Consider the following 18,066-nt stretch of genomic DNA (forward strand, 5'->3'; position numbering starts at 1 on the left):
TTAAAAAAAATACACCCCTTCCCTGCCTCTGTAGCAACCTATCTCCTCCTTCTCTGTGGGACAGAGGGTAGGACGATCCCCTTTTTTAAACAAACCAGACACACGAAGGGTTTCAGAGTAGCAGCCGCGTTAGTCTGTATTCGCAAAAAGAAAAGGAGGACTTGTGGCACCTTAGAGACTAACCTATTTGAGCATAAGCTTTCGCATCCGATGAAGTGAGCTGTAGCTCACGAAAGCTTATGCTCAAATAAATTAGTTAGTCGCTAAGGTGCCACAAGTACTCCTTTTCTTTTTGCAGACACACGAAGTTCACACCCAGTGACACTCTCCCCACCCCTTGGCCTCCCCCCACAGACGCAGGACAACCAGCTGCAGAGTCCTTGTCCAACAGCCCCCCCCACACACACACACTTCGTTGCTGACGTCAGAGGGTGGCAGAAGAGGAAGGCTACATTTCGGGCAGCAGCTGGAGGCTGCTGCCACCTCCCCCACCCCCTAGCCCTGGCTGCAGTTGGCGTTTCTTCCCTCCCAGGTGCTGGAACCTGGCTCCCCCTCCCCCGCCATTGCCACATCTCCAGCCAGTCGCTGTTTCCCCCCCGGGCTCCCCATGCACAGGCTGTGCAATGACAGCTCAGTGGTTTGAGCATTGGCCTGCTCATGTGAGTTCAATCCTTGAGGGGGCCATTTAGGGATCTGGGGCAAAAACTGGGGACTGGTCCTGCTTTGAGCAGGGGGTTGGACTAGATGGCCTCCTGAGGGCCCTTCCAACCCTGATATTCTATGATAAAGCTAGGGAAGGTCCCGGTGGGCTCCCCGGCAGGCACCGGCCCGCGCGGGAGAGCCCCAGGCCGGCCAGAGGACGCGGCCCACGCCAGGCGGCGCTGCGCGCATCTGGAAGCCACAGGCAGGGCGCCCGGGGGAGCCAGCGGCGGCTCACGCACCTCCCTGGCGCCCGGCCAGCGCGGAGTGAGCCCCGCCTGCCTACATGTGGCCAGCGCTCCTCCGCGCCACAGAGCAGCATCCCCGGCCAACTGCTCGCCCCTGTCCCTTCCCCGCCGGAGCCTCCTCCCCAGCGCCGCCCACCTCCTCAGCGCCCTCCCTGTCTCCTCCTCCGCCTCGTCTCCCTGCACGCCGCTCCTGGAGCCCAGCCTCACTCCCGCTGCAGCCGCAGACATGGCGACGCTGACAGCGGTCCAGCCGCTCACACTGGACAGAGGTAAGCGCAGCTGCTGCGCCCCTAGCCCGCTCCAGGGCAGCGGCTCGCCCCTGGGTGCGGGGAGTCACCACAGTGGGCTGCAGAGAAGAGGCTGGTGTCCCCTGGAGACGCATCCCCCGGCACATCCTGCTGCTTCTGGCTGCCGCGGAGTTGCCCCTGCCTGTATCCCACCCTGGTCCTGGGGAGGGGCCCCCAAAGCCGCAGGAGCCCCCTGGCCGTACCTGTGCTGGCTGCTGAAGCTGCGCCTGCATGCTTGGAGCCTGTTGCTGGAGAACAGGGCAGTGGGCAGGCTGCGGGACTGGGGGGGACGCTGCCCCCCATGGCAGTTCGGACTGCAGGTGGCTGTAAGGTGAAAGGGGAGGGAGGGAGGAAAGCAAAGAGACCAAACTTTCTTCGAGGAGGAGAAGCGTTTTGGAGGCTGGGGTAGGGCTGGCATCCTGAGGAGATAGCCGGGGCACGGATCCTCACAGTACCAGGGGGAAGGGGATTGTATATTACAAATCTAGGGTAGTGCTGGCTAGTGTATTGCACTCTCTATGTAGTGTATTAATCTCTCTATGTAGCTCTACGATCTTGCTTTGCATCTTTTCTGCACTCGCTTTTCTCTGCTAACTTGCTATCTGGTACAGCATCTTGCCCTACTAGCGTCTCTAGTGCATTGATTTTGAGTATGTCCCTATACTGGCATCTCAAGTATAGTGGCAGAGTTGCTGCTTGGCATATAGATGCATTTCTAGTTATTATCTTTGTGGTAGCTTCACTTTCCCCATAGCTAACTCCTCTAAGAAAAGGGCTCAGACTTAAGCAAAGGAAAGTCAGCCATGCGAAAAATCTGAATTTGGGGGAGTAAAGGAGAATGGGAGGGAGTTGCAATTTGCCATATTTGCTATAATTAATACTGCTTCCATATAGAAGACAGCTATATTCCTGAAGACACCTAGTTGCCCCTGGCATTGACGACAACACTGATAAATTTTTTCCACCCTCGAGACTGTGACAACAGCACCTTTTTATCCTTCTCTTTGTACAGTCCATTACAAAAGAGATAAAGAGGGGGTGCAGAAAGCTTGAGACTATGCTAAATTTAAACTTCTGCCACAAGGCTGTAAAATTAGATCTCCCAACCCAACCTGATTAGGCGACAATAAGAAATGATTTCTAAACTGATACCATTGAAAGTACATTTGTAATCCTAATAAGGTACCCAGAAATATTTGGTTATTACAGAGGGGAAAATAACTTGATTTATTATTTGTTTGGCTTTTTCTTAGTTATGAGATCAAACAAGCTCCCTGGATAGGACTCTTAAGTGTTAGGTCAATTTTTTTTAATCTGCATCCTGTGTGTCTGAGCCGCTGAGCAATTTGTAAATCCTTTACTTTGTAGAGAATGATTTAGGCCAGTGCCTTGGTTTTAAAAATACTCTTTCTAGAAGATTAAGATGGACTCGAAACAAGAGGCACAGAGCTTCCTGCTGTAAATTCAATGGAAAAGAAACCTGATGAACTCAGTTTGAGATTTTAATTTAGAGGACACTAGGGTTACTTTGCTGGAACCTAATTGAGGGCATAGCAGCTGTTGTGGTCCCATCACAACTTTACTGTGCATTAGGTGGGTTGTTTTAATAAGATATTCAGACAAAAGAAAGAACAAAATGAATTTATTACTGAAATAAAGTACTGGCATGCAGAAAGAAGGAGAATACGTGTTTGTCCAAAGTGCTTAGAAATCTACTGTGTAATGTGTAGTTTCATCCCAATATTGTTTGCATTAACAGGACAAATCTATTTCTCGGTAAAGTGTTGAACAGATGGCAATCCATTAAAATGCATGGCTTTTCAAAGAGAATTATTAGTATTTCAATATTATGATACCATAGCATTCCTGTTCGTTATGGAAACTATGTTTTTTTTAAACACTCTCTCTCTCAATAGTCATAAGTAAGATTCCACTAGATATGGGCCAGGGTGTGCCTGGCACTTTCACAGAGGTGGAAGTTGAGGGCCAAAATGCCCTCCTCTCACCTGGTGGCTGAAGTAGGTGAAAATAGGAGAAGGAATTCATCAATCCCAGTGACTCCTAAGAGGACTCACTGTTAATGTAGTTGAGATGCAGAGTTGCATCAGCACAAGGTGATTGCATGCAGCAAGGAAAAAAATATATACAACGTGTTCATTTCGAAAAGAAGGCAACTTCTTCAGTGGGACACAATCGCCTTTCGGGGGTGCTGCTGCTCCAGTTGTTGAGAAGGCTGAGAGCCCCAGAGACATCTCACCTAGGCCCAGTGCCTCCAGGTGTTTTCACTTGAGTCCTCCCCTTACCACCAGGGAAGAGGGGAATCTCTGGGGCAGCAGATTTCTCAAATCAAGGAAGAGAAGCTCTCCCTTTGCTTTTATCAAAATAGAAAGAGCTGGGCTCCTCCTGAGTCTGCCTCAGCCCTGCTAAGGTCAAGACACAGTCCACTCTGGAAAATACCATAGACCTGCACTGGCTCCATGCTCTCCCACAGAGAAGTCAGTGCAGCAAGGAGAGTAAAGTGCATTCCTTGAAGGCATGTAGTAGTTCAAGTGATCGTGGTGAGGGAATTATCATGGTGGGGTCCATGGGGGCAGTGTGCCTCTGCACTGCCCCCTCGTCTGGGCAGTGTCTAAATGGTGAAATCTAGCCCTATGTGAATAATATACAGATGTAAAACCTTTATTACTGTCCTGGAATGTGTCTTCATAACAAACTTTATATGCAGTTTTGTTTTTCAAAGCCCGTCACAGATAAATGAGAAATATGTAAGTTAAAATAAAACAACATTTAAAGGTGACTGTCATTTTTGTGTGCATGATTGGAAGCCTGATTAGAATTAACTTCTTTAATTCCTGTCAGCATGTCTCTCTCTACCTGCACAACCATCTGTGTCTGCAGGACTCTAATATGTAGAGCAACTTTCCAATATAATGGAAATTTTAATCACAGTTTCATCTCACAGACATCTCCCTTTAATCTGAGGACTGTACAGGGCTGGAAGGGAGACAGCGTATGTCCTGGGGTGGGAATGTGATGTGATTCAACTACTAGGGCAGGTGCAGCTGTGGGGGTTTCTACAGAGCAGTGGTTCTCAACCAGGAGTACGTGTATCTCTGGGGAGTACTCAGAGGTCTTCCAGGGGGTACATCAACTCGTCTAGATATTTGCCTAGTTTTACAACAAGCTACATAACAAGCACCAGCGAAGTCAGTACAAACTAAAATATCATACAGATAATGACTTGTTTATACAGTAACGCCTCATTAGTTATGTTCCTGAAAAATGCGACTTTAAGCGAAACGATGTTAAGCTAATCCAATTTCCACATAAGAATTAATGTAAATGGGGGGAGGGGGTTAGGTTCCAGGGAAATTTTTTTTTGCCAGACAAAAGACTATATATATATATACACACACACATACAGTATAAGTTTTAAACAAATAATTTAATACCGTACACAGCAATGATGATCGTGAAGCTTGGATGAGGTAGTGAAGTCAGAGGGTGGGATATTTCCCGGGGAATGCCTTACTGCTAAATGATGAACTAGCACTTGGCTGAACCCTCAAAGGTTAACTCATTGTTAATGTCGCCTCACACTCTACAAGGCAGCAGGAATGGAGGGAGGGGAGACAGCATGGCAGACAGCGACATACACACTGTGTGTGTGTGTGTGTGTGTGTGAGAGAGAGAGAGAGGAATGCCCATTTCCCCTTTAAGTACGCTGCCTCACTACCCTTAACACTGCCTTGTTAAGTTAATCAGCAAGCTGAGACCACAGCTGCTTCCAGGAAGCTCCCTCCATCTTGAGCCCTGTCGTGTGTGTCCCCTGCTCTATGGAGATGGGGTAAGCAGGGTGCAGGAGCAAGGGGGAACGGGACACCCTGACATTAGCCCCCTCCGCACAGCAAGCAGGAGGCTCCTGGGAGCAGCTCGGAGGCAGAGGGCAGGAGCAGCACATGGCAGTCGGGGGAGGGACAGCTGGACTGCCGGCAATTGATAGCCTGCTGGGCGGCTGCTGCACAGGGAACTTAGGAGAGTGGGGAGCTGATAGCGGGGCTGCTGGTCCACCCTGGTTCCAAGCCCCCACCAGCTAGCTGCAATGGGCTGCTCTTCCTGCAAGCAGTGGACAAAGCAGGCGGCTGCCAAACGACGTTAGAAGGGAGCATTGCACAACTTTAAACAAGCATGTTCCCTAATTGATCAGCAATGTAACAACGAAACAACGTTAACTGGGACGACTTTAAGTGAGGAGTTACTGTACTGCTCTATATACTACACACTGAAATGTAAGTAAAATATTTATATTCCAGTGATTTATTTTATAATTATATGAAAATGAGAACATAAGCTATTTTTCAATAGTAGAGTGCAGTGACAGTTTTGTATTTTTATGTCTGATTTTATAAGCAAGTAGTTTTTAAATGAGGTGAAACTTGGGGGTACACAAGACAAATCAGACTCCTGAAAGGGGTACAGTAGTCTGGAAAGGTTGAGAGCCACTGCTATAGGGGAGGCTGAAGTTGGGGGAGATTTGGGAGGGGAAAAAGCCTGTGATGCATAACGGAATGTGGTGGACATAATATACCTGGAATTTGCAAGGCTTTTGACACAGTCCCACATGACATTCTCATAAGTAAGCTGGAGAAATGTGGACTCAGTAGAACTACCCTTAAGTGGATACACAGTTTGTTAAATAGCCGCAAACAAAGAGTAATATTAATGGAATGATGTCAGATTAGAAGGAGGTCTCAAGTGGGGTCCATAGGGATCTGTTCTGGGTCCAGTGTTATTTAACATCTTTATTAATTACCTGGATGTAGGAACAGAGAGCATATTGATTAAATTTGCGGATGACACAAAGCTATGGGAAGTGGTAAACACTTTGGAGGATAGACCTAAAATGCAAAGGTATCTTGATAAATTGGAGAACTGGGCTATAGACAACAAAATGAAATTCAACAAAGACAAATGTAAGGTGCTAAACTTAGGGAAGAAAAACCAAATGCACAAAGACAGAATGGGGGATAACTGGCTTGGCAACATCACTGCAGAGAAGGATCTGGGAGTTGTGGTGGATCACAATCTCAACATGAGTCAATAATGCAATGCTTTTGCAAAAATAGCAAATGCAGTTTTGGATTGCATTAACAGAAGCATAGCATGCAAGTCACAAGAGGTGATAGTACCGCTCTATTTGCTGCTGGTTAGGCCTCAGCTAGAGTACTGTGTCAAATTTTGGTCAGCGCTGTATAGAAAGGATGTAAAGAAACTGGAAAGGATCCAGAGGAGAGCAACAAAGATGATCAAAGGGATGGAATGAAAGCCATATGAGTAAAGGCTGAAGGAACTGGATATGTTTAGTTTGGAAAAGAGGAAATTATGGGGGCACATGATAGCTATCTTCAGATACCTGAAAGCCTGTCATAAAAAAGATGGAGAAAAATTGTTCTCTTTTGCCAGAGAGGGCAGGACAAGAGGCAATGGGTTCAAAATATAGCATCACAGATTTAGATTGAATCTCAGGAATAACTTCCTAATTGTAAGAACAGTAGGACAATGAAACAAACCGCCTAGGGAAGTTGTAGAAGCTCCTTCACTAGAGGTTTTCAAAAAGAGACTGGATAGCCATCTGTCTTGGATGGTTTAGATACAATAAATGATGAATCTTGGCATGGGGTTAAACTAGATAACCCTGGCGGTCCCTTCTAGCCCTGTGATTCTGTAGTGACTTACAGAGAGTCAGAGGTTGAGGGTTGGGAGACACAGAGAACATGGGAGAAGCACTGTTTGGAGATAACCATGAAGGGGGCTAAGGGCAACAGTTAAAATTTAATCTTCTAAAGTTTGATCATTCTGCAATCTTTCTTGAGTCTGGACTGTAAGAATGTGCTACTGAGATGTGGGGTTGGGGAGCAGACTTACTCCCCAGTGCCTCACAGCTACAGCCCTGTGACACTATGACCTAACATCCCCTACTTGCAGAGCCCTACTCTCCACCTGCCTCCACGCCCTGTCATGATCACCTCAAACCCAGGCCTTCCCAAAAGAACCCTGTTTTCCCATGACCTCTTCTACCAGAGACCTGCTGCTTCCATGGTTCTTTTCCTGCTCCACCATGCCTCCTGCTACAGTGCAGATCCACCCAATGCCCCCTCCCCATGCCTCCACCAGACTTCCACTCAGCTCACCAGTAAAGCCCTCTTTGCTAAGGATCCCTAAGGCTTGTCTCTAAAATGCATGGGCTCCCCAGCTCCATGCCCGTGGATCCCCATAAGGCAATTGCACCTTCCAAATAGACTTCTACTTAGGACTTCTCATGTATCCTTAGAGTCTTTAGGGTGGCATTCACCTCTTTTTCTCCAATTGTCTGCTGGTGGGGGAGGACCAGACTGAACTCTCCCACCCCCATCTTCTTTCTTTGGGGGGACATCAAGAAGGATTTTTGCCCTCCACAAGTCAATGGATGGTCCCCAAAATCTACAGAGGAAGGACTACTGCTTTTCTGCCACTATCAAACTGTGGCCAACCTGAGTGTCTGGGCCTGTCTGTTACAGGCCAGAGTTTCCCTGTGGTAGATATCCTCATAGAACATATGTAAGGACTTCCCAACATAGAGAAATCCTGCTTGTCAGAGGATGGGTTTTCCAAGACCCAGATGTCTCAGCATCCTCATGTCACTCTCCCCACCATACTTCCCCTACCAGTTACCCAAGAAGCCTATGCCTCCCAAACCATATGCCCCTCAGATTAAACACTTCCCCTCTCCCTACTGCACCAACCTTACATCCCCAACTCAGTACCACTTATGTCATTCTATCAGTCATCCTCACTGGCCATAGAAGTGGGATGGAAACCGTTTTTCCATCCCAGGGAAACTTTCAAGAGATGTAAAAAGACATTGGTCTGAAAGTTAATGTTTATTGATTGCATTGAGAGAAAATTAATTTAAACAACCTTCATTTTAAGCTAAAACGTGGGCATTTTATTACTCTCTCTCTCTCAAATATTTCTGGTCAGGGCCATTGTATTGTCTGAGATTTCACATGGGGTCCCTCACTTATAGGCAGACATCACTGTATCTGTCAATAATAGAAGATGGATTTTCACCTTTCACTTTATCTGAACCTTTATACTTTACTGAACATTTTAAAATACTATTTTTCAAAAAGCTTAACTTATTTGAAATGTTATTTGTACTCTTCACTCTGAAGCTGAACTTAGTCTGCTGTGGCCACTGTTTACTCAGAACATTGCACCAGCATGTTCCCTGATCTTCTTCATTGTGGGTTTTGCACAGGACAAGCAAATGGCAAGTTAGGAAAGATCACTTTTCAAGAGACCATCTTGATTTCTAGTCAATTAGATATTTAAATTGTTTTGAACTGACTCATGGTTAAGAGCTAGATTGTCATGGAAAATATATTTCCAGGTCCCACTGGCCGATGTCTACATCTATCCTTCCACCCCATATCCTGATTACTTTTTTATTTGCATATAGTCAGTATTCACATCCTTGGGGTGAACACTTCCTTAAGTGCTTGCAGATTGAAGGAAAGACTGCTGAATTCTTTGCACAGAAAGAACTGATACCACAGTTGTTTATGAAGCTTCACCCAGGGTCATAACTGCTGGCTGTGCAGTAGGTCAATGGGGAACAGTCTGGGATGGATTTAATTTAAAATCATTCAGGCATTAATATATGTGAACATAACCTTAAAATAACCTAAACTTATTGACAGCCTAATTTCTACTGCTCTCAGATCTATGCTAGGAAACTGGAAAGACCTCTTGCTGTTAAGCTACACTGCGTAACTAAACTCCATTTATTCTCTATTAATTCAAACAATTAACTTTCAAATGAAATGGATGTGCCAAAACACATTGGGAAAGTTGTCCTATACAGCACTCTATTTAGAAGAGATAAAGATAAAGATAAGATAAAGATAAATAAGAAAAGATCGGAAATTAGTATTAGAGCTTCTAATATAAGCAGCTATGGCAGTGTTCTGTTGATAGTTATAAAATAAACTTCCATTCCAGCCAGATAGAACACCGTTCTTTTATAGGTCTGTGTACATCCTTCTCTATGTTATTTTTCTGTTCATCCTTCTCTTTTGATAGCCTACTTAAGTGGGTTTGGTTCCCCCCCCCACCTCACACACATCCGTGTGTGGTAAGTACATATCATTGATATAATTTTCATGGAAATTGGAAACATGCCATTATTCTGGACTGTAAGTCTTACTATAATGTATATTTGTTCTGAAAATAATATAATTAATACAAAGTCTAATTCATAAGGTAGGACCTTGACCCTACTACAGAGACCCAGCATCACTTAAATCCCACTTAAGCCCTCAGAATAGGGTTGGAGTGATTGTACTGTCCCTCTGCACAGGCATGAGTATCACCTAATATCTATCAAATATATCTGTCCATCTCAGAGATTTTATAGCACCCTTCATTGTAGGATCTGAGAGCAATGAAAATACTTTAAGTGCCACAAATTTGCAGCTGGATATCCTTATGGCGATGATATACAAAATAATGATATATTAAAAATAAAAATCACTCATTCCATTAAGATAAAAAAAATCAGAGGGCTTGGTCTGTATTTGATTATGTAGTACTGGAACAGAAAGACGTAGTCACAGACTGAAATAATTTGTTTTATGTCACTGTGTTTGATTTTTTTTTTACTGGATGTTTTTCTGAAGAGATGGATTTAGGGTAAGCCGCTTGGTTTAGTGCATTTTGGATTATAAATGAGTATGCTTTTTACAGATCTATGCAACTGAAGCATTCATGCAGCATTGATAACAAATTTCTTTAATTATGCACATAGTTTAGTAATGCTTCCTAAAGTCTTATGGCTCCTATATTTATACCTTTAATATGGGAGCTTGGATTTTTATAAGAAATGTCAAAATAATGTTACTATTTTAAAAAGTTAAATGCACATGAGGAACTCAGCTGCATCTGTTAGGCACAGCCCTGAATTGTGGGTAGGTATGGAGATCCACTTCCCCAGGGGAACTCTGAAAGGAACTGGATCTGCCTGAGGAGTCTGTGTTCCAATCTGCAGTCCACCAGTTTCACTGGATCATGGTCCTGCTTCCTTCTCTCTCTTTCCTGTCCTTGTTGAGGTGGCTTCTGCCCTGAGGCCTCTAGGAGAGAGCAATCCCTGATACCTCAGGGGTTGTAAATGGGCCTGGCCACTGTACAATGACCAGAAAGGAGCAACAGCTCCTTCTCTCAACTTTGTACTTGTGCATCAGACTTGCATCCAGGCACAATGTGGCCTTAAATATGAAGTCCTTCATAAATGTGTGTCTATATGTAGCACTCCACGAACACACAGAGTTTTGGTGGAATTTGGTGTAAGTCACTTCTGTGACTTGGAAAGGGATATCTTAAATCCCCAGTCAAGTGTAATTTTTGAACACAAGATTAGTCATGCCACATTGTTCTTCAGTGGCTTTGTTCATGTTAAGGAAAAGTTTGTTGAGCACGTTAGGCATACAATTGCCAAAACAAGATGGACAATGTTCACAGCAAACACTTATTACTGCAAGGATTTTGCCTTACTCCTGGTCTGTAAACACCTAACACACTGTTGGTACTGTAGCAATTTAATAATAATACCTAGACATAATTTTAGTTTACAGACACTCCCCGGTTTACGCAAGACCCGACTTACGCATATCCGCACTTACAGAAAAAGCTCCGTAAGCTAGAAATAGGAGGGGGTTTTGTTGTTGTTGTTGTTGTTGTTGTTTTTTTTGCATAATGGTCAGGAATACATTTCCGACTTATGCAAAACTCGAGTTACGTAAGGCGTTCCGGAACGGAATGATTGCGTAAGTCGGGGAGCATCTGTATTTGAGTTTATGCTGGAAGATCCTGAATCTGAACAGAATTTAGGTTACCAATAATGTATTCTACTCCTCATTTGTTACATTGTTCTGGATCCTGAAACTTGTTGATCCTCAATAGGGATGTAAAATGTTAACCGGTTAACCGATTAACCAATAAGCATCAGTCTTATCGGTAAGGTATTCTGGTTAACATTTAAACTCTGCTGCAGGACCCTGCTGCCGGCCCTGCACCACGGGTCCCAGCTGCCATGCCCCCGAGCTCCTGGCTGCTGATTCCCTTCCCCCCACCCCATCCCAGCTGCTGGCTGGGGTCCTGGTTGCTGGTGGCCCCCATGCCCAGGGCTTTGCGTGCGGCAGCAGCAGAACCCCCTGCGTGTGGTGGCGGCTGGGACCCCAGGCGCGGGGGGCCTGCTGGCAGCCGGGACCCTGGGTGTGCAGGGTGGCAGTAGAGCCTAACAGTTAAACATTTAACCAGTAAAATTTTAGTCGTTTGAACATTTACTTTTTTAAAATGTTATTTTCATCCCTAATCCCCAATGGGGCTCTGAGCAGGTACAGGAGTCCATCACATACAACAAGGATTACAGGATTTGTGTGCTAATGCTTAGGAAACACAAGGCAGGCTATATTATATATTCCTTCCCTTTTGACAATGTGTTTTATAGACAAATCCCTATGCCCAATCCTAGTATCCTACATGCCTCATTCACTCTAAAGTTAGTGGGTCTTTTGCCTGAGTAAAGAGGGCAGGATCAGGTACTTAATGAAATATCAATTAAATTATTTGTTTGAATATATGTCTTCTCTTTTCAGCTTATGTGTGCTACTGGGCTGGGCACTCCTCTAATGAAATAATCAGTGGAAATAAGAAATGTGATGGATAATAAAGTCTTTGGCTTTGTGCAGATACGTTCTTTTAATTAACCATCAGAAAAATACATATAAGCATAGCTCTCTTTAACAGTTATGATACTTATGCAAGTACACAAAGATACACACTTTTAGTTGAGCTATGCTAGTCAAATGTAAAGATGCTCTTGGCAGATAAAAAGGCAACGATTTGAAATATTAATAAAATGTGAAGCCACCAATTAAAGTCATTACATAGAACCATCATTAATTGTTGATGAAAAGTCAAGAGAAAAAGCAAGTGAAAGCAGATAGTGTTTTGACCCCACTTAAGTGGCAATTCCTAAATTTATCTATCTTCTCTAAAGTACAGATAATTTGTGTTGCATGAGAGACTTCAAACATATTTGGTACTTTTAAAATACTAACATACTTTAAAATACACAAACATTTACAAAGAAAGTTAATCTGAGCTGATTTAATCTTCTTTTACCTAGAGTTGTAGTCAGACATTTGCTAGAGATTCAGACTGTGGATAAGAAGATCATAAGAACCAATTCAGGAAAGAATACTTATTCAGAAAAACACTTTAAGCATGTACTGAAATCCCAAACATGTGCTTTAAATTAAGCATATACTTAAGTGCTGTCCTAAACAGGGATGGATTTAAATACATGCCGAAAAGCTTTCCTGAACTGAGTCTCTAACAAATAGTGAGACAAAACAACTACCCAGGAATAATGCTACCAAGTAACCAAGAAGTGGAAATTGCTTCTCATAAAGTGTTACCCTGTGCCCCTTTATGTGATAATACTAAATAAAGGGGATAAATTGTCATCCAGAAACTGAATGGCCAGAAGAGGCTGGGGAAGGAATGCTCCAAAACAAATGGAATGTTCTTAATTATTTAAAAGATGGAAAAAGTAAGTTTTCATGAGCATATCAGGCAACAAATACAAAGAGTTAAATAACTGTTGACAGTACACAAAAATTACTCACAACAATGTAAATAGCATGCAGTATCATCATCAGAGTGGGTGTGGGTTGGGAAGGAGTAGCTCAGAGAATAAGATTTTTTTAAATGTCACACACAAACACAGAGTATTGTATATGGACCAGCATTTCTCAAATGGGCATTCTCTTTATTTCTGCTGAATCAAAGTTGCTTCACCTTTACTGTGGAAGCTCCTTTTGATAAATCCCTCAGGGTAAGCATTTATCCTTCAGGACCCTGACTCTTTCATTATCTTCCTCAATCATATCATGTAAAAAAAAAAAAAAACAAAGAAGAAACGTTATTTATATTTTAAGGTATCAGTCCTGCACATTGGCCTGTATGGAGTCCTCTGCAATCAATGAGCTCCAGCACTGGCACAGACGTCACATGCAAAAATCAGATAGCTGTTTGGGGCGTATATTAGTCCTTTGGCAGCAGTCTTAACCTTCTGAAATCCATCATCTATTCATGCTTTCAAAACAAATTGAAAATGTGCTGTAGTCAAACAAGTTATTTGGAGGAATACAGGAGTAACTGGATGGAATTTTATGGCCTGTGGTTTGCAGGAGGTCAGACTAGGTGATCTGGCCCTAAAAATCTATGATCCTACAAAGAATAGGAGTTTGGGAAGAGAGTAAGTTGTGCATCCCTGGCCCATCACCATTTCCTGCCATGCTGCCAGTTTTGTATCATAATAGCAATGGCTATGGAGTTCATAGTGTATACCTCACCTTTTGCTTCCTAACAATGAAACCATGCTACAATATCTCAGGTTTTGTTTTTTCCACATCTCATAAATGATGTCCTGTTAAATCAGGCTACAATTTGAAATAAATTGTACCCCCACACTTCCACTTCCAAAATCTATCAGAATCAAGCAAACCACACAGCTGTAGTTTATACTGTCATTACCTATATTCTCTGTACAACAGGAAGGGAGCTTTTCATTTCAAAGTTTGTTTTCAGCTTGCAGGAGCAATTCCGGAAAGTCATCGCTCTATCCTATGATCGTACTAATGCACAAAGAACCCTAGTTCCATTCATTTTGTTGTTTGGAAAGTCATAGGCTTGGAAATTAAAAGTAAAAAAGTGGTATATTTGGCCATGTCAATCACTAGTATACTAGAACTGCCTGCAATGTCTAGTTACACTCGGGTATATTAACAAGGAATGTTGCTTCCATTATACTAATCTTGCCATTACAATATTATTCATATATACTTTCTGAAAATTGTGTTTCTCTCTGAAGTTGTATCTCCCTAGTCAGCTGCCACAGGAAATTAGTCTACAAAGTTCAGCGCTGGAGTCAACTAAAATGAAAAAAGGTGACTTCAGAAAGACAGAAGTTTAACAAAGTTTCTCATTACTTCTTCCAACAGAGAAACAGTGCCATTATGTATTCATGCGTAATGACTTATTGCATCATCTGTCATACATAATAAAGTCATCTGATCTCTGCTGCCTCTATGGGGAGGAGGCTTATGGAACAGCCAGTGAAGAAATTAAAATCATAATGCTAGAAATAATGTGAAGCTGTTTATGTCCACTGTTGGCCCACTGCCATCTCTTCCTCCCTTTTCTGGTATGAACAATAAAAGATCAAGATTAGTTGAAGAGATAAGAACTAAGGAGCAGACAGCAGGAGACTCTAATAATGACACACCAGCGAGAAGAAACCAAGAGTAGTGGCTCTAGCTCAAACACAGAGCCTGTTGTGAAGGAGAATTACTATCTGTGAACTAATCTCACCTCCCTTTGTGAAACACCTGTTGGTGGTTCATTTCCTTCCTTTTTCCCCATTCCCCAAGAAAAATCTGTCTGACAATAGCTAAAAAACACACTATTGAATACCAGTGTGGCAACATGCACAGTTATATTGTATGTGCTACTTTTTTGTGATCTAGATGCAGGACGTATCACTTGTTATGTCCTTTACTTAGCAGGTTAGGTGGGTAATGGAGTGGAATTCCGCTGAAAAAAAGATACATCACAATTAGAAATAATGGTTTTCTTCTTACTGCTTGTCTTGGTACAGACATGTTCTCTCTCCACACACACACACCCCTCAACCCCCCCCACCCCGCACTGCTCTAGTTTTCTTTAATTCCTCCACGGGTTTTAATGGGTTTCACCATAGGTTCAAATTTCATAAGGCAATTTTTGTTTTATTAAGCAAGCAGAGAGTTATGGGTGGGTTAATGCACCAGCCTTTTATCTGGATTAAAATCCTGCTCAGCTAACACATGAAAGTGTCTCAGTTTGTTGACTTCAGCCTAGTCTCTAGTGTGGTTTTGTCCAGTTTCCAGTGCAGACTCTGCTTAAGACAGACTCTAAACTACAATAGCAAATGGCACTCCAGGTCAGAAATCAGCTGAATTACAAGGACTGCAGGGAAACTGGCACAGCAGTTTACTATTTCCTCAGTTTTATGAGCTCCAAATTATAAAACTATATTTAAATATAAAGTCAGTTTATTCACTTGAGTTTCTCAGGTTTATACAGCTGTTTTAAGTTCCCTGCCCCACTCATCTCATGGTCTTAAAGGTCAAATCAGAAAAAAGATAACTCTTGAGGCATATTTCCTGCAAAACAGGGGTAAAAGCCTTTGGGCCCATTGCTGTTCCTGGGAAGTCTTCATAGGACCAGTGGGAGAATGATGCGTGTTCCCCGTGGATGCCTCTTACTCCCTAGCCTCAGTCCACATCCCACCTCTTTGATAATATCATCCACCCCAACCCAAACCAGATGGGACCCAACTACAAGTGATGGGTTTGGGTCAGGTGTAATTTGTATAGCACACATCGGGGCTTGGCTCGGATTGAATAGTCTTTTATCACTCAGTGTGCCAACTATGTTATTCACAATGGGGGAGGTGTATACTGGGTGATGGGGTTGAAGCAGAGGGAGATGGGAGAAAGATAGGGGCAGACTCCCCACAGAGCCTATCCGGTCCCCATCTCCTCCTACCTGTGCCTGGCTCCTATTCTCTGCAGGGGGCTCTATGGTCCAGACAGCCCCGCTTCCCAGCTCTTGACATTTCCTATGTCCAGCTGTGCCCCAGGCTCCCAGCAGCTCTGATCCCCACACTTCCCTGCGCAGTCATGGGTGCAGTATTCCCGGCTCCCTCTGTGCTATGAGCTGCTGCCAAGTGCCCCCCAACCGGACGTAGTATTGGCACCTGCTGGCTCAGAGGATGCTCTACAGTCAGGAGGGGAAGAGGCCCCACTTGCTCGATTCCTACTCCACAGCCCAATCCTAGATGCCATAGTTGCTGCTCCAGCCCTTCCAGGTCACACTCTTGCCTCCAGACCCCTGCTCATGAAGTACAGGGGCAGAAATGTACATCAGTGCCCTCATTGTATCTATCCAGGGGGTTGGGCCAGGCTTTAAAATTAGGCCCAAGCAGACCTCTAGTTCAGACCCTTTGTTAACATCTTGGCATGCAGGAATATGCCATCACGGGGTGCCAAAACTGTCCAGCGCAGGCAGTGACGGTACAAAGGATCAAAACCATTTCACCAATGAAGGGGGACCTGCTGCAGCCAGAAGGATGGAGAAACTGCAAAGGAGATGGCCAGCAATCAGAGAAAGCAGGTGCTGGAGTATGGGATCTATCGGCCCTGGAGACAGGTACTTCTGTGAGGATCCAGACATTAGAGAGACACTAAAGGAGTAATGAGGGGTGCAGTGGCAACCAGCTCATAGAAGGTGATTACACAAGAGGGAAAAGTGATCTGAAGGAACAGGAGACACGAGCCAGCAGACAACACCCAGCCAGAAACTACAGAGATCATCACAGAATGGAGACACAGAGAACCATCTAGAAGCCAACCCCACGGGGAGGGAGGCAACTCCGCTGAGAGAGTTTGCTAGATTATGGTCACAGGGAGACGGAGATCAGTTACTTCTGGTGTGGTCACTTGTTGAGGAGACCAAGCTGTCTCAAAGAAATATGTAACTAGTTGAATCTGTGGTTAAAATGAGACTCCAACTTGGCTCTGTTGGAGGGCAGAAGGGACACGGAGCAGGAGTTTGGGTGTCAATTATTTGTTTATATCCACATTGTATGTTAAAATGTTTGTAAAATAATGAAGAAATATCATGATCAGTTGAACTGGAGTCAGAGGCTCATGTTTCTTCCCTGGAGGGACTGTTATTGATGGGACACCAGGAAAACAGAGAATGGGGAGAGAGACTAGAAGCAACTCAACCACAAAGACAGAGCAGAACACATGGTTTAACAAAGTTTCACTTGTTCAACTTAACCTGCATTCAGCTTTACTCTTTGCAAATGAAACACTGCAGCACCCAGCCTGGGAAGAGGCAGATGTTAGGGTTAGAGCTTCTGCAATGGGAGCCCACAATCACCTTACTAACACATCTGGGAGAGTGAGCAACATTAATGTCACATGCTGGGCCCGGGCAGGGGGAATTCAAAATCAAAAGACAGACCAAAATCCCCAATATAGACTTTAAAAAAAATCTCATTATATTTGGGGTTCAGCTCATGAGTGCTGATCTCTTGAGATTGGCAATATTGTAACTGTCACATGACCCCAAAAAGGTTAAACTGCAAAACAGCAGTACCCATGAGGCTGGAGTTCTGGGGAGGGTGTGCTTAAATTACTGGCTTAGAAACCTGTAGGATCCAGTGTATGGATCCAAACACAGCAGCCTGATGAGCATCCAGCAGAAGGAGCTTGACCCCGGCTGTGATAGAAAGCACATAGGAAGTCCACCAACACACTTACAAGTTCATTTACCACTATAATAGGCCAAGTGAGACAGATACAGCACATCCAAATCTATTGCGTGGTTGGATTTTTTCATACGTTAGGAAAAGAGAGACTTAAACATTTGCTAAACTGCTTGCTTAAAATTATTTATTTTAAGCAGCTTCAGGGTATGTCTACAATGCAAATCACTTGCAACGGAGTATAAGGTGTGTAGCTACATGCTGCAGTGAAAAACTGGCTGCTCCCACACCATAGTGCATTGCTACACATGGAGCCTTTCTGCATTTCAGGGAGCTGCCGGAACCTTTCCCTGCTGTTCCCCTGCTGCCAGAGACTTTCCCCATTGCAAGAGCTTCCCCCTGCAGCAGG

At 44.0% G+C, this 18,066-nt stretch overlaps 1 protein-coding gene across 10 annotated transcripts in view; it reads left to right on the top strand.

Moving 5' to 3' along the window:
* Positions 1-762: 762 nt before the first annotated feature.
* LIN7A (lin-7 cell polarity scaffold A) overlaps positions 763-18,066 on the top strand; it is a 78,905-nt gene continuing 61,601 nt past the window's right edge. For 2 of the 10 annotated variants that reach the window (XM_073327644.2, XM_073327646.2), the window contains exon 1: positions 1,130-1,216. Coding sequence is in view for 3 of the 10 variants with exons in the window: in XM_073327643.2 (XP_073183744.1) it covers positions 781-1,216 (436 nt within the window). In the remaining 7 variants the exon portion in view is untranslated. Of the gene's footprint in view, positions 1,217-5,499; positions 5,524-18,066 lie in introns of those variants that run through there. The other 8 variants (XR_012156731.2, XM_073327643.2, XR_012156730.1 and 5 more) reach the window with 8 other exon arrangements.

Source organism: Lepidochelys kempii, chromosome 1, assembly GCF_965140285.1.
Source record: "Lepidochelys kempii isolate rLepKem1 chromosome 1, rLepKem1.hap1, whole genome shotgun sequence".
NCBI classification, from domain to species: domain Eukaryota; kingdom Metazoa; phylum Chordata; order Testudines; family Cheloniidae; genus Lepidochelys; species Lepidochelys kempii.